Genomic DNA, 13,826 nt, shown 5'->3' with positions numbered 1-13,826 from the left:
TTGTGATGCTTGAGAGCTGATGGAGGTGATAAAAAAGCTCTCTGTTTTGAATAATTATGTGTGAGTGGGAGGATTAGACAATATGGTTTTGTTTGAAATGTCAAGGATGGGGAAACGAGACGACTTTGTTTTTTTGAAAAGGATTATGTTAGGATTTTACAATGTTCTGTCGTGATCACGCTACACCCAATTCGTCATGTACAGGGGGAGTGAGTCTGTCTTTGGGACAGTATGTACCTGGTGAGCCCACCACACCATTAAGTAGGAGAATGCTGCAATCCAGCAGATGGCACCGATGAAGGAGATGGGAAAGAATCTTTTGGCAGTCTGAAAGAGAAGAAACACAAAACGAGTTCAACACTTCTCCATCTCACACTGAGGATTCCTGTTTTCAATGTGAGGATAGACTGTCTCACACACCGGCTTCCTGACGTCGGGCAGCGTTAACCACAGTGGGAGGACGATGGGAATGATGAGGAGGTACGTGATGCGCTTGTGGCAGGAGTCGGGCCAGGACAGGCTCAGAGGCTGGTCGTCCTCCTCCTCGTCCTCAGCCTGAGAGCAGAACACAAACAATAGAGGAGAGGTTATAAAACATTCATCAGGGTTGGTTGTTAAAACCCAGAGAATTACAGTTTTAAACAGGCTGTTGCTAACAAACACGCAACAAAGGTACTTGATGGGTTTACATAAAGATCATGGTTTGGATTAAAATAATGATGGTTAAAGGGGACCTATCATGCAAAATGCACCTTTGTACGTCTTTTATACATGAATATGTGTCCCCGGTGTGTCAGGGAACTCACCAAGTGTCAGAAAACACAACCCTCTCTCTTTTCCTCCATACCCAAATCTCTAAAAACGTGGGTGCAACGGATCTGATACAGACTGATAGATTTGAAAATAGTCTGACGTCAGTGACGAGGAGCTCTGCCTATATGGCCAACTCTCCACCTATCAGGGGAATGAGAGGTTGTCGTGGCATGGTAACTCGTAACTCGGCCCCCTCCTTTGCAGGGGGCGTGGTCAGCTGCAGCGCATGCAAAGACAGGGTGGAGGAGAGCAAAATAGAGCGAAATGAGGCATGGCTAAAATGCATGATCTGTTTGGTATTTTGAAAAAAAAACGTATAAATATACCTTATATAGGTATGGCCCTACAATATATTATTCAAATATAGCATGATAGGTCCACTTTAAGTTATGTCAATTAAAAAAAAAAGGCGGTCCCAACTTTTACTTTTCGGCTAAACGTAATCGACAATGCAGGCTGGTATGACAATAATCGTGTTGTTGTTTACTTGTGCATCCACATCACCAAAACTGCTTTTTTCCAGCTCAAGAACATTGCCTGCCTCTGACCCTCCCTCTCTTTTACTGCTGCTGAAACCCTCATCCATGCCCTCATCACTTCCAGACTCGACTACTGCAATAGCACACTCTACAGTTTACCAAACAAAATCCCCAACAACCTGCAATAAGTCTTCCACAACCCCCACTGGCTCCCAGTCAAATACAGAATCGACTTCAAAATATCACCCACCACCTTCAAAGCCCTGAACAACGTGGCCCCTCCCTATCTCTCTGACCTCGTCCACTGTCCCATCCCCACCCGCTGCCTCATGTCCGGAGATGCAAGCAGCCTAAAGACCACCAGGACTAAGCTCCGAACGCCCTCCCTATACACATCAGACAATCAACCCCCCTATCATCCTTCAAACAAGCCCTCAAAACCCACCTCTTCAAACTGGTTTTTCCCTTGGAACCCCCCATGTCATAACTCGAAAAATGCGCTATATCAATTAAATGTATTATTATTGTGCATATATCTAAATAAAAATAGAGAGGAATCATGAAATCACATGAGGAAATGCACATCTGGAATAAAGAAACCTTAAAGGGAACCTAAAATGAGGCCTATATGTTATATACTTTCAAAAGGACACGAAGCAACCCATTTTTTATATCAAAAAGAATGAAAAAAATACAATGTGCAAACAAGAAACTAACCAATACAACAATTACAATAAACATTTGACCTGCCTTCTGAAGGACTGACTTAAAAGTGGATCTAATAAAGTGACATTTTTAAGAAATGTAAATACCTGGATATTTATCTGAATATTATTGATGTCAACTTTGTTAAATAACTCCAGAGTTTGAAAAAATGATGCCATTTTAGCCTTCAAGCTTTATTTAGTGGTGATTCTAACCATTTTTGATATTTATTAATGAGTGGAGACGATGATACAGTGTAATCACTTGGTGTTTCATTCACCTTACCTTTAGCTGAGTCAGGCTTTTTGCATGTTCCTATAGCGATGTCGGAAAAAGTGTCTCCTTTAGGGTAACATGTCTCATTGGGACACACCTCTCCATAGCAACTATCTGGAGGGGTGGGTAGTGCAACACAAGCATTCAGGAGGCCTGCAGAAAATGGAAGGCAGGAACTGGAAGTGCATGTGCTTTTTGCTCAGCGGTGACCTTAGACAGACGAGTGTGAGGAGAGTGATTGGGGAGATTGCAGCGAGCCTGAGGGCTACAACCCCCCCCCCCCCCCCCCCCATCAGTGCTGAGGCTGGCTGCGGCAGCACACCCTGATTGGACCTGCCACTGGAATGCCAAGTAAGCCAAAGACTGTCACCTCGCTGCAGATCAGCCTCACAGAAACGGTCCAGAGACTCCTTTTTTTTAAAGCATTATCTGTTGTGTCCAGAGGTGGGAAGTAGTGGAGTACAAATACTTTGTTGCTGTACTTAAGTGCATTTTTCTGGTATCAGTACTTTACTCCACTACTTATTTTTCTGACAACTTTTTACTTTTACTTCTTACATTTTTAACACCTGAACTTTCTACTTCTTACATTTTCAAAACAGTCTCGTTACTTTAGTTTGAATGTGTGTTTGGTGGCGTGATCATTATTATTTAGAGTCATTGCGTACCTAATGATTTGAACACGATCCGTGTATCCATCATTTCCTGGTCTTCTCTAAAGAAGAGGGACCAATGAGAACTTTGACATTTTGCTGTTGTTCAGCATGGAAACATTCATTAGCTAACAATGACATTATTGTTCTATTAATATAAAGGGAGGTCAGGTACTCTTTAAAACAGCTGCTAGTTATGGGTACTTTTTACTTAAGTACATTTCAAAGCCCATACTTCTTTACTTTAATTGAGTAAAGAAGTATAGTCAGTACTTTTACCAGAGTATTTTTTACACGAGTATCTGTACTTTCACTTGAGTAAAGGATGTGTGTGCTTTTGCCATCTCTGGTTGTGTCCACAGCAGCAAAATCACTCTCTACTAATCAATCTGGTGCTTTAAAACAACAAAGCCTTCTGAGAGTGGGAACATGACTTGGGTCCCTTTGTATCCAATTATACAGGATGGTAAGGAGCCACGGGGACCTGCGGAGAACAGGTCCACACATGTAGATCCACTGATGACCTCAAATGTGTCTCTTGCCCTTTTGAGAGTTAGCCAAGGTGTAAAAATAATACATTAAAAACACACACCACACAGAGCGATGCTGATAACAGATGTTCGCTCAGTAAACAATAATTGTCAATCACATTATCGGAGCAGAGAGGAAGGCAGAAATCTTTAAATATGGCTACTGAACGAATCGTGAATCACACGGAGCCTATCCTGCTGTGACAGCCACCGCTGCTGGGTATTTCACGGTAACCTTGGTAATCAGAGCCGCCAAACAAAAGGCAAAGCTTGCATCACTTATGCTCTAATTCTGATTCCCACCTCTCCATATCCAGATGGCTGCATTGTTATATGTTAAAAGGCCTAAAACCAAAAGCCTGAAGCAATAAATCCATTGCTTATCATACACGTGGAGATCTAAGAGGTTTTATCAGGGCTGACTGCAGTGTTTGGAAGCTAGACTTGGTCATGTGATCTAGCAGGAAGTGATGCAGGATTTTGCTCTTTGCCCACAGCTCTTTGATGGATATGTTGACAGCATGCAGGTGAGCGTTTCAGGCCGATGCTGCACACTGTGAGTCTGTCATCTGTCTATTTCTGCTCTCCCTGCTGAAGAGCCCCATAGAGGTGCTGCTGCTCCCTCTCTGACTTGCTTCCCAAATGCCAGCTCCTCGGGGGCCTTCCTGCCCCGCGGGGCCTCAGTTGGCAACACCGCCAACTCCGAGCTTAAAGGCACTGACTTTTACCAGAGCTGCGAGGGAGGCGTGACATTTGCTATTTTTCTTTTTAACCTGGAGGCATGCGTGTGCTAAGTAGAAACAAAGCTACAAGAGTTGAAATCGACATGAAAAGTGTGAGCAAATCACAACATAAATATTTTGATTAAATGTGTTTTTTCCAACTAACCTGCCAAGCGCTGTGACGACTAATCAACTAATTGATTAGTCAATAAAATAAAAAGTCATTGCCAACTCTTTAGATCTTTGAGTAGTCGGAAATGTGCTTTTTCATGACACAGAGGCTCCATATTGATATGAAATATCATATTATTTAGCAAAGCAATTAGATATTCATGATGTTACTTCCTCCCCGAAACACATAATGCCTACATGATATACACAGTGTGTGTTTTTACTGAAATCGTTTTAGTTCAGAGAGGAGCTCGGATGAGTCACAAATTCCTGTTGGTTGCGATCTTCTCAGAATGTTATTTAAAGACCCGATTACGGGAGCTTTACGCTCTCATACATTATTCAAAATGTGTGCTGAAAGTAGAAAATCCTGTCGTATATGTTTTACAGAAAGACAATTTGCTGCGAATCCTAGCCTGACTATGAGATGAACATATTTGTTACTTTTATGAAAAATGCCCATTTAATTTGGAAAATATTGCAGTGCGTTTCTGTCAGCACAGCTCTCAAAGCTTTTAACGTCAGCTGCTGCTTTTAGTTTGACCTTATTCCCCAATCTTGGTTGCCAAGGCATCCAGGAGGAATTGAACAATTAGCATGACGGGCCTCAGGCGGCATGTGAAGGTGTGAGATGCCTCCAGCTACTTCCTGACTGACACACACACAGGTACACTGTGGGACACACCTCTAAATATAGAAACATCTGGGAATTATGCCAATGAGATCTTCCCAATCCTCTGAATCACCACCTGGAATATTCTTTACCATACATGTGCTTTTCTGCCTTCACCTGAAGAATATAGTCTATCATGTTCCTTATTATAGGCACACATATTTTCAGCTTCAACGCAGTGATGACAGTTTTATCTTTAAAGACTATGATTATGGAAAGAGTGGGAGATCAATGCGGCCTTGCTGCAGTAGATCGATACACACGCGGTCATGTTGCGACTTAGGGCTCCTCTTCAGCATTTTCTCCTGCAGTCTATTCTGAGAGCGTCCTTAATGCTCCCTCAGCAGCAGACATGCAGCCGTACTCAGGGGGGGGCATACAGCGGTCTATAAATACAAAGTGCGTACAGTATACATTTATTATCTGTGTGCTGTAAGGCAAAATGCTTCAAAGACTGGGCTTTGATTCAAAGGGTTGTGCAAGATTAAAATCCACCTAAACGGAAACATTTAACTAAAAACAATGGCTCGTTTAAAGTTATAAACCTTGGGATTTCAATGCAAAGTTAACTCTTGATACTATTTATTTGCCCTGCTATTGCCATCAAATGCATTCATTGGTTACCTATCTATATAATAGTCTGCATGGTCAGTAGAGAGTGCACCATTCCTGGCTGTTATTTTCTGCGAGTGTATAGTGTGTATAACTGCAATGCATTGTGGGTGATACACAACTGGAGTGACCACCTTTGTTGACTCGCTCCCTCAGACAAATGGAACATTTCCGAGGGGGAATGTAACAATGGTAGCGAACAGCAAATCAAAAATATTATTAAGCAACCATGCCAACATTAATTACATCTGAGTTTTTCAATTTGAACTGTATTGTAATATTATATTTTAACAGTACTATGTATTATTTTATTGACCTGTAGGCTACTTAAATCATGTTTTATAATTATGTTATGTATCTATCTAAGGACTGCAGATGGAAATGAGCTATTAGCTAAATTCTGGCATAATTCATCTCTTCTCTTTTCTGAGATGAATGTATTTTTATGCATGGTCCATGTTGAAATAAATACATAATAATAATAAAAAAGTTTGCAATTTTTCAGAAAACAGATATTTTTGGTTGAAAATACAACTTTTCACGCGGTGAATGGCAGCATGATTCAGTTAGTCAATGAAAGAATCCTCCGCCCCCTCTCCTCTCAGTGTGCCACTTTGAATCGCTGCCCCTTTCTCCTCGGGACCGTCTGCTGGCCCAGTGGGTCGCTGCGTCCCACCATCCTCGCTCACCGCCAGCACCACTCCTGTAGGTGCCGTTATGTGTGTGTGTGTGTGTGTGTGTGTGTGTGTGTGTGTGTGTGTGTGTGTGTGTGTGTGTGTGAACACCCAGCGGCAGGGAGCAGCAGGTGAGTGAGGAGTGTGATTAAAGAACTCAGTGGAAGGAGGCGAGTGTTTGGCAGGTCTGGCTGAAGATGGAGGATCTCGTTCCGAGGGCATGCTGGGAAATTATCAGCAGTGGTGACCTGTGCCGTATTCAATGCATCCATCTCAATCAAGGTGGAATGGATGGAGGGCATAACATATCCATAAATATCCCTCTAACTTTGATCTGTGCCTCTTACTTTTGCTGCCTTCTCATATCCCGAGCTGGTTAGTTTGATAGGAGATATTTTGGGGGAAAATATGGAATTTCTTTTCAAAACACTTGACTTTTTTCATGTGATTTCTTACCGTTTCTTGACCTTCTTGAACTGCAGTGCCGTTCATGGGTGGCGTCACTTCCACTTCCACACTGGAGCTGTTGGGGAGGTTTTTATCTGTGGGAGATATGAGAGATAATTGTGTAAGTGAGGAGCGTGTAGAGCAGGGATCTCCCACACGTCGATCGCGAGTAGCTCGTGGGGGCACATAAGAGCGGGAAATGTATCAAATTGTTCTGTGTGTGTATGTTTGTGTGTGCCAGGTGTAATTCCCATGGGGGGATGGGCACATAAGGGGGGGAAAACACATCTAGTGTATGTGTGTGTTTGTATGTGGGTGTTTTATCTGATCCGGATGGTTACCAATTCCTTTTCTTTATGGCGGTCATTTTTGACCTGGAACACCATGGGTGTTACAAAGTTGACAAAATCATCCAAAATGCAATGAAAGTGGTGATCAGCAACTGTATATGTTCAAATGTCTACTGTGAAGGATTTCATAAAGCCTTAATGCAATCGAATGTAAAACAAAAAAGTTATGATTGATGAAAGTAGTAAATCGGTCAGATTTGACCCGAACACAGCAGGAGCGTGTAGTTGTAAAACATAAAAGTAAGAAATCATTCCAATGTGTACTATAGGACAGTCAAAAAAAAAGTTTAAAAGGGGAGTGATAAAATATGCATAAATAAAAAGAAAGAATGCTAACTAGGTAACATAAGATAAGAATAAATACGTTTACATTATTTGTTATTGGTTGTGATCATATTCTAAAGATGTTTGGATTATTGAAAAGTATACTGCTCCCTTTCATCTGAGTGTTGAGAGCTGTATCCATCAATTCCTTTTGCTTTCAAAGTGATCCAGATTGATGCATTTCACTTCAACATTTAAAAAAAAAAAAAAATCTTCCCGGGGGTGCATGCCCCCGGACCCCCCTAGAGGATGTGAGGTCCACCCCCAAATAAAGCAGGTTAAAATAATTTAATTGCATACAAAACACTGAAAACGAGTCCCACAGACCCAAACAGCACACAAAGGTTAAAGGTAAGCATATAATAATGTTAAAATGTGCTAAATATATACACTGCAAAAAACAAAAAACAAAAAAGGAATAAAAGTAGCCATGACTTGTTTTATTTTTTGAAAGTAGCTCTCATCCTAAAAAAGATTGGAGACCTTGTGTAGAGGATAAAGAGGTGTGAGACAACACCAGCTATGATGCCAAAAGAACAAAAATAATAGCTACAAAATCTATTTTTATTTTCAACTTCTACTGCATTGATATTTCCACCAACCTGACCATCACTACCAAATAATAATGTAATATATATATTTGAAATATAAAAGCCAGTTTGTTCACATAATCCTGAAAAAAGAATTTGCTAATTGCTATGGGGGATTCTTTTTTGGGGTTGTGGGATTAAAAATTACATTTTGAGTTTATGTTTTGGCTAAAAAGTGTATTATAGACTTATTAAAGGAGCTGAGGTTCAAATTTACAAAATAACAATAATAATATGACTCAATTTCATTATAGGCCATGCTTATTTAACAGCTATTATTAAAATACAGAGAGCCGAAATCCATTTAATCACATGATAAAAGCATAATAACAGTCTAAATAGCTTTTAATGAAAGTGTGGATGTGACACATTTAGAAGAGGATTCTCCGATAGATAATGTGACTGAAAGGTTATAAATAAAGATGGGATATAAAAACCATAACCCTGACAGTATACCTTTCTAGACCTGAAAAGTAAAGTATGCTGTGGATGATACAGTCATGCTTTTGATTAAAATGCTAATATGTTAATGTGGCGCTGTTAGCATAATTTAGCCTGTTGATGAGCATGTATGCCTGGCTTTGATTCTGCCTCTCTGACTACACTGTGGCCTTCAAAGAGCTTCCTCTGGACGCCTGTTTATCCTTTGGTCCAACGCTCTTTGAAGTGAAAAACACATAAATTGGCAGTGACTGTGATTGATTTAAATACAGCTTGAAGACAACACTTGCAATCAATTTGGCAGTTCTTGATAATGTCATGCTTGTTTAACATCGGCCGTGAAGCTCATTAACTGTTTCAGTGGGCAATCCTGATGAATAATATTAGGAATATATTTTTTGGAAATATAATATTTAAGATTCTTGACTATTGTCAACTCTGATTATGCAAGTACAACAGTTTTGAAATAGCTGAAGCTCGCAAAAAAAAACCCTGTAAATAGTCATAAATATAAGAAGCAAAACAAAATATATATAATTATATTTACGAAAAATAATATAATGTTTGTTCCGTTCCCTCCTGGACTAGGGGAAGTAACAACATATAAAATAACCGGGCGAGAGAAAAATAGGGGAAAACTGATTGCTGAAGCCAACAAGGTGATGTCGAATAGCAAAAGTAAAGAGGGCTCACCAGCCAATTTGCAAAGTAAAATTAAGGTAAACTGCAAACAACTTTCTTATAAAAGAAAGTGACTAAAGTAAAACAATACACAAAGATACACTGGAGCACATCTCCTAATAATCAACAAAACACAGGTTACTAGCAGGCCTCACACAGATATAGAGACACCACACCACACATGCTGCACACATGCAGCCCAGCCTCACTCAACAACAGGCAAATATATCTGATGCCAGATGCTACACAAGCATTGACTCTTTCAAATAACAAGCTTCCCCAGATCCTGCTACCACAAACTTACCTAACTATCTCTGGAGCGTGCCCGGGCTCGAGGCGACTTTAAAAAAAGGCACACGTCAGCGGCCGAAACCCTGAAACGCCTGCCCCCAACAGGGACTAAATCCCTACCCAGGATTACCCCGAAAATAATAAAAGTCAAAATAAAAAATGAATGTCTGAAAGAAGGACTGATTCAGCCCAGCTACAGTAGACACTCCCCTATCTAAAGTGAGGAAGCTGATCAACAGTAAGAGACTTAAGCCAATGCTATGCTCCTATACACTACTACTACTACATTACATATTACATTACATTGCATTTGGCTGACGCTTTTATCCAAAGCGACTTACAACTCGCCTTTACTACCACTAAAGACAATATCAACACTACACAACAAACAATCAATTACTCACTCCTTGTCTCAAAGATCTCAAACGAAATTGAAAAAAAATCCATTAAAAAATGTGATTGTTTGGTCCATTAACTTAGCATAGAAACTCACATTTGGTATCCTTCAGTTGTTATTTTGGAAATTATAGGACATTTTAAACAACATTGTAAAGCAGAAATGTTACAAATTATAACTTCAATATCCCAGGAATATGTTAAAGCATCTTACCAGAGCGACTGGCCACTCCGTTGGCCTTCTCACTGTCCTCCACTTGGCATTTCTTTTTAGCGATCTTATGAAGGATGGATGCCTTCTCTCGGAATTTACCTGCAACAGAGTGGCCACCGTGGTTAAACGCAGAACAGAGAGCTGCATGCCGCAGCGTCTTCACAGCCTCTCGTCAGAGCTTGCTCCGCTGTGACCTTTGACCCCAGGCGGCTCACATTTCAGAAGCACACAGTGAGGTGGCTGTGCACAAAACTGCAGTTCAAACAACATTAAGAGTCAATATGACATTGCATATTATATACTGATGATCCTGCAATGTCCTGGGTCCTCGGTGGAGGTGAAGCCAGTTAAGGGGGGGGGGGATGGGGGGGGGGGGGGGGGGGGGGGGGGGGGGGGGGGGGGGGGGGGTGCTCTCTTGTGAAGATATTCTGGAGGTCACTCCTGTTTACTTACACACATCAGAAACTCACAAGAGCTGTCAGAGGCTAGCTGGGAACTAAAAGCAACCAAAGGGTTTAGCTGGGGACAGCATCACACATCAACAGTCACACATTGGATCATCATGATACTCCTACTATAGTGTTACTTGTACTGGAGTGCCTCCTGATTCTAGCAAAGAGAAATACTGTAGCATGCAAGAGACATCTGCAAGTCAGAGGATTAAATAAATCATTTTGAAATCACTGGAGGTGGTGAATAAATGGCTGCTGATTTCACTTATTGATTCGATAGCACTGGACAGATGATGCTGTGTGACGCATATCATCACGACCTTGTTGCTTGCCTAAGCTGCGTGATCTCTTGACATCGCAGAATAACGGCCCATGCCATGTGTTGCCTGTGACACAATCACAAACAACAGTAGAAGAAATATGATACCAAATGCAAAAAAAAATCCAACATTAAATTAGCTGTTAATATTTGATGGTTAGGTCTCATATTGCATGTTGTTTTAGTGCAAAACCTTGAGTATCGATATTAGTTTCACTGACGTCCTGTGCGTGTCAGTTTTTTTGCAAGCATGTCCTACTATTGATCAATGTGAAAGATTTTTTCCTTCATTTTAGGAGGGCATGACTGATTTGTCAGTGGTTGACACTGACGCGTCGATACGTCCTCCACCCGACCATGTCAACACGTCTGTGACCTTCTGGCGAAAATCATTAACCACCCCCAAGTCACCGCCGGCCTTCCTCACGTCTCCTCTCTCTCACTCTACATTTCGCTCCCGTTTCTCTCACTCGTCTGTCTTTTTCCAACACCATTTCTCTCTCACTTTGTCTTTTGGTCGTTTGGTAACACACAGCCCCTCCCCCGCCTCTGTCTCGCTTTCAGACCAACACATGCGCTCAGAGGTATACGCACACATATTTTCACAAGACGGGCGTCACACATTTTTCTTTCATTGACATCACTCACCTTACACAGTCATTGTCTGCACGTTATGTGCGGCAGTGAGAGTGTGTTTTGTGTGTGGGTGTGAGATAATTATCTTGGCTTGGGAATACGAGTTGGGTTGGGCTTTTTTTTAATACATTTCAAAGGAATTCTTTAATGATTAAGAAAACGTCTCTGGCATGAGGTTTCAGTGGGAATACTCTACAGAGAGGGAAGTCACTAGATTAGCAGATAAGTTTGGAAGGTATAACAATAGAAAGTTCAAATATCATACATTTGAAATGAACTAAAACATGTATTTACGATTAATACATTTATATATGTTATATAACAGCTAGCCAAGATACACAGAATGTTCCTATTGGATGAATTCCACAAGATGCTGAAATATGCTAAGCTAGTTAGCTTTAGCATGTGTTAAACTGGGTTTTTTCCTCATCATGCCTGGTTGTTGAGTGATGTGGATTGGTTAAGAGTGTTGAACTGAATTAGCTGGATGTTAATCATCAAAATAGATATTTTTTATTTAGTACATTAAGTTTCAGCTAAGGAGACTTATTTTACTTAATTTAGTACATTCAATTTAAGCTTTAGCTAAGGCTAGCCGAGACTTATTTTACTTGATATAGCTTTTGGGAATGGTTTCACAATTTCATTTTTTTATCTTTAACGGCAAACAAAGAAACATGAAGGTTTGATTTGCATAATGATGAAGAGTTGCAGAGTCTTTAAGAACAACCAAGTCCAGCCCTTCTTTACACAGCCGCTCATTTCCCCTGCCGGCTCTGCCTGTTACACAACCACTGGGTGGATGAGTCACTCCAGTTTGCCAAATTCAGCAACGTACGTCTTACATGTGCCCCCGCTGCTGGTGCAAGTGAACTCAGAGTGAGTGCTGAGGCATGGATGATTCTCAGTAATGCAGATGGGGCCAAAGAACGAAAGAAAAGAAAAAGTAAACCTTGTTGTGTGTTTTCAGGAGATCTCTTCTGTGCATGTGTGGTTTTACTTGCTTGCGTATAGAAAATGGTGTTCAATTGACCAACATTTTTTTAAATAATCAGTGGCTTTCTTCCAAAATCTAATAAATGCAACATATACTCAATTTTCCTTCAAAACATCTTGTTAATGATAACCATAGAAGCACTTCACACAGTAACACACAATATGTACATATTCTCTGGGGAGAAAGAACGAAAAAAAAGAAAGAAAATGAGAATAATTAAAACAAATATGGCATGGCTACCATGATTTGCACTTATGTCAGTGAAATCTCAGAGAGGTTGTCAAACTTTTTTTTTTAAATGTTGCAAGCAAACAAACAGATGGGGTTGGAGGTGGAGTGTCACGATAAAGATGGAGAAAAACCAAGAGGGATGACAGGAGCTGACTCAAAGAATCAAGTGAAAACTTTCAGGCTTACCTTCCTCAGTCATTGAGTGATAATATTTTAGTTTCCCATAAGTCCCAAGCTCTACAACATCACAGCAAAAGACAAGGGTAAGGCGACGAACAAACAGAGAAAAGGAAAAGAGTGAACATGACAGAACAACACAGGTCCGCTGCTTCTACATCACCTACTGCACAAACACTCTCACGGCAACACACGTCTCTCAGAGTCATCACGGCATAAGTGCAAAACAGGGTTGAAAAACAAATGGAATACATTATAGTATTACAGTAGCTGATAGAAAGCCTGCCATTGCCACAGGATAGATCATTATTAGCAAAAAGAAGAAGAGAGGGGGAGGAGCGGTTGATACTAGAAGAAAAATAATAAGAGGTTCATACAATGATATATTAACAAACAAACAGGGAAGTCTGAAGAGAATTTACTGGGTCAACATGCAACAGAAAGATGAGTCCTCCTCTCCTCTGCACGCACGCGTATTCAAAGACTTGATGATTCGGCGTTTTATTTCCACAATGAAACCCAAACAATTAATTTGATTCCCTTACTGTAGCAGTTCTTGGTGCTACAGTAAATAGGGGGTCAGCACATCTGCATGATGAATTGTTCAGGAATTCAAATCTACAGGGAGAGCTGAACGTGAAGCAGCTGAGCAGAAGGCACAGAGGCTCGCGGCCCACAATGCACTTTGTCTCCAAACTCAAAGGTAGTAATTGATATCATGAGGATTTCATTCTTTATACTTCATCTTAAAGGCCATTATTAGTAGTTTACTGTCTCCTTTTTCAAGCCTCTGTAAGACCAGTTCATCCATAATACAACTAACAATGATGAGCACCAAGAGGCTGTTCTGAAGCTGCTTTTTTACCACATTCAAAGCTTGTAAATAGTCCACCTCTCTTTTGTATACCTTGCAAGTCTTATGTTATTCAGCTATATGTGAGATATGTATGTGTCTCAATCCAATGCTAACTT

General features: G+C 40.7%; 1 protein-coding gene across 7 annotated transcripts in view; it reads right to left on the bottom strand.

Annotated features, from left to right (window-relative positions):
* The window catches only part of LOC117553835 (sodium/potassium/calcium exchanger 2-like), a 46,195-nt gene that overhangs the window by 3,753 nt on the left and 28,616 nt on the right, over positions 1–13,826 (bottom strand). For 5 of the 7 annotated variants that reach the window (XM_034228026.1, XM_034227946.1, XM_034228189.1 and 2 more), the window contains 5 exons: positions 12,864–12,914; positions 10,043–10,141; positions 6,765–6,850; positions 421–555; positions 238–327 (listed from right to left, as the gene is read on the bottom strand). In XM_034228026.1, the coding sequence (XP_034083917.1) occupies positions 238–327; positions 421–555; positions 6,765–6,850; positions 10,043–10,141; positions 12,864–12,914 (461 nt within the window). The remainder of the gene's footprint in view (positions 1–237; positions 328–420; positions 556–6,764; positions 6,851–10,042; positions 10,142–12,863; positions 12,915–13,826) is intronic. The other 2 variants (XM_034228346.1, XM_034228419.1) reach the window with 1 other exon arrangement.

The sequence above is a fragment of the Gymnodraco acuticeps genome, unplaced genomic scaffold, assembly GCF_902827175.1.
Source record: "Gymnodraco acuticeps unplaced genomic scaffold, fGymAcu1.1, whole genome shotgun sequence".
In the NCBI taxonomy this organism is placed as follows: Eukaryota; Metazoa; Chordata; class Actinopteri; order Perciformes; family Bathydraconidae; genus Gymnodraco; species Gymnodraco acuticeps.
Note: the sequence above shows the minus strand (reverse complement) of the source record. Positions and strands in the feature narration are given on the sequence as shown.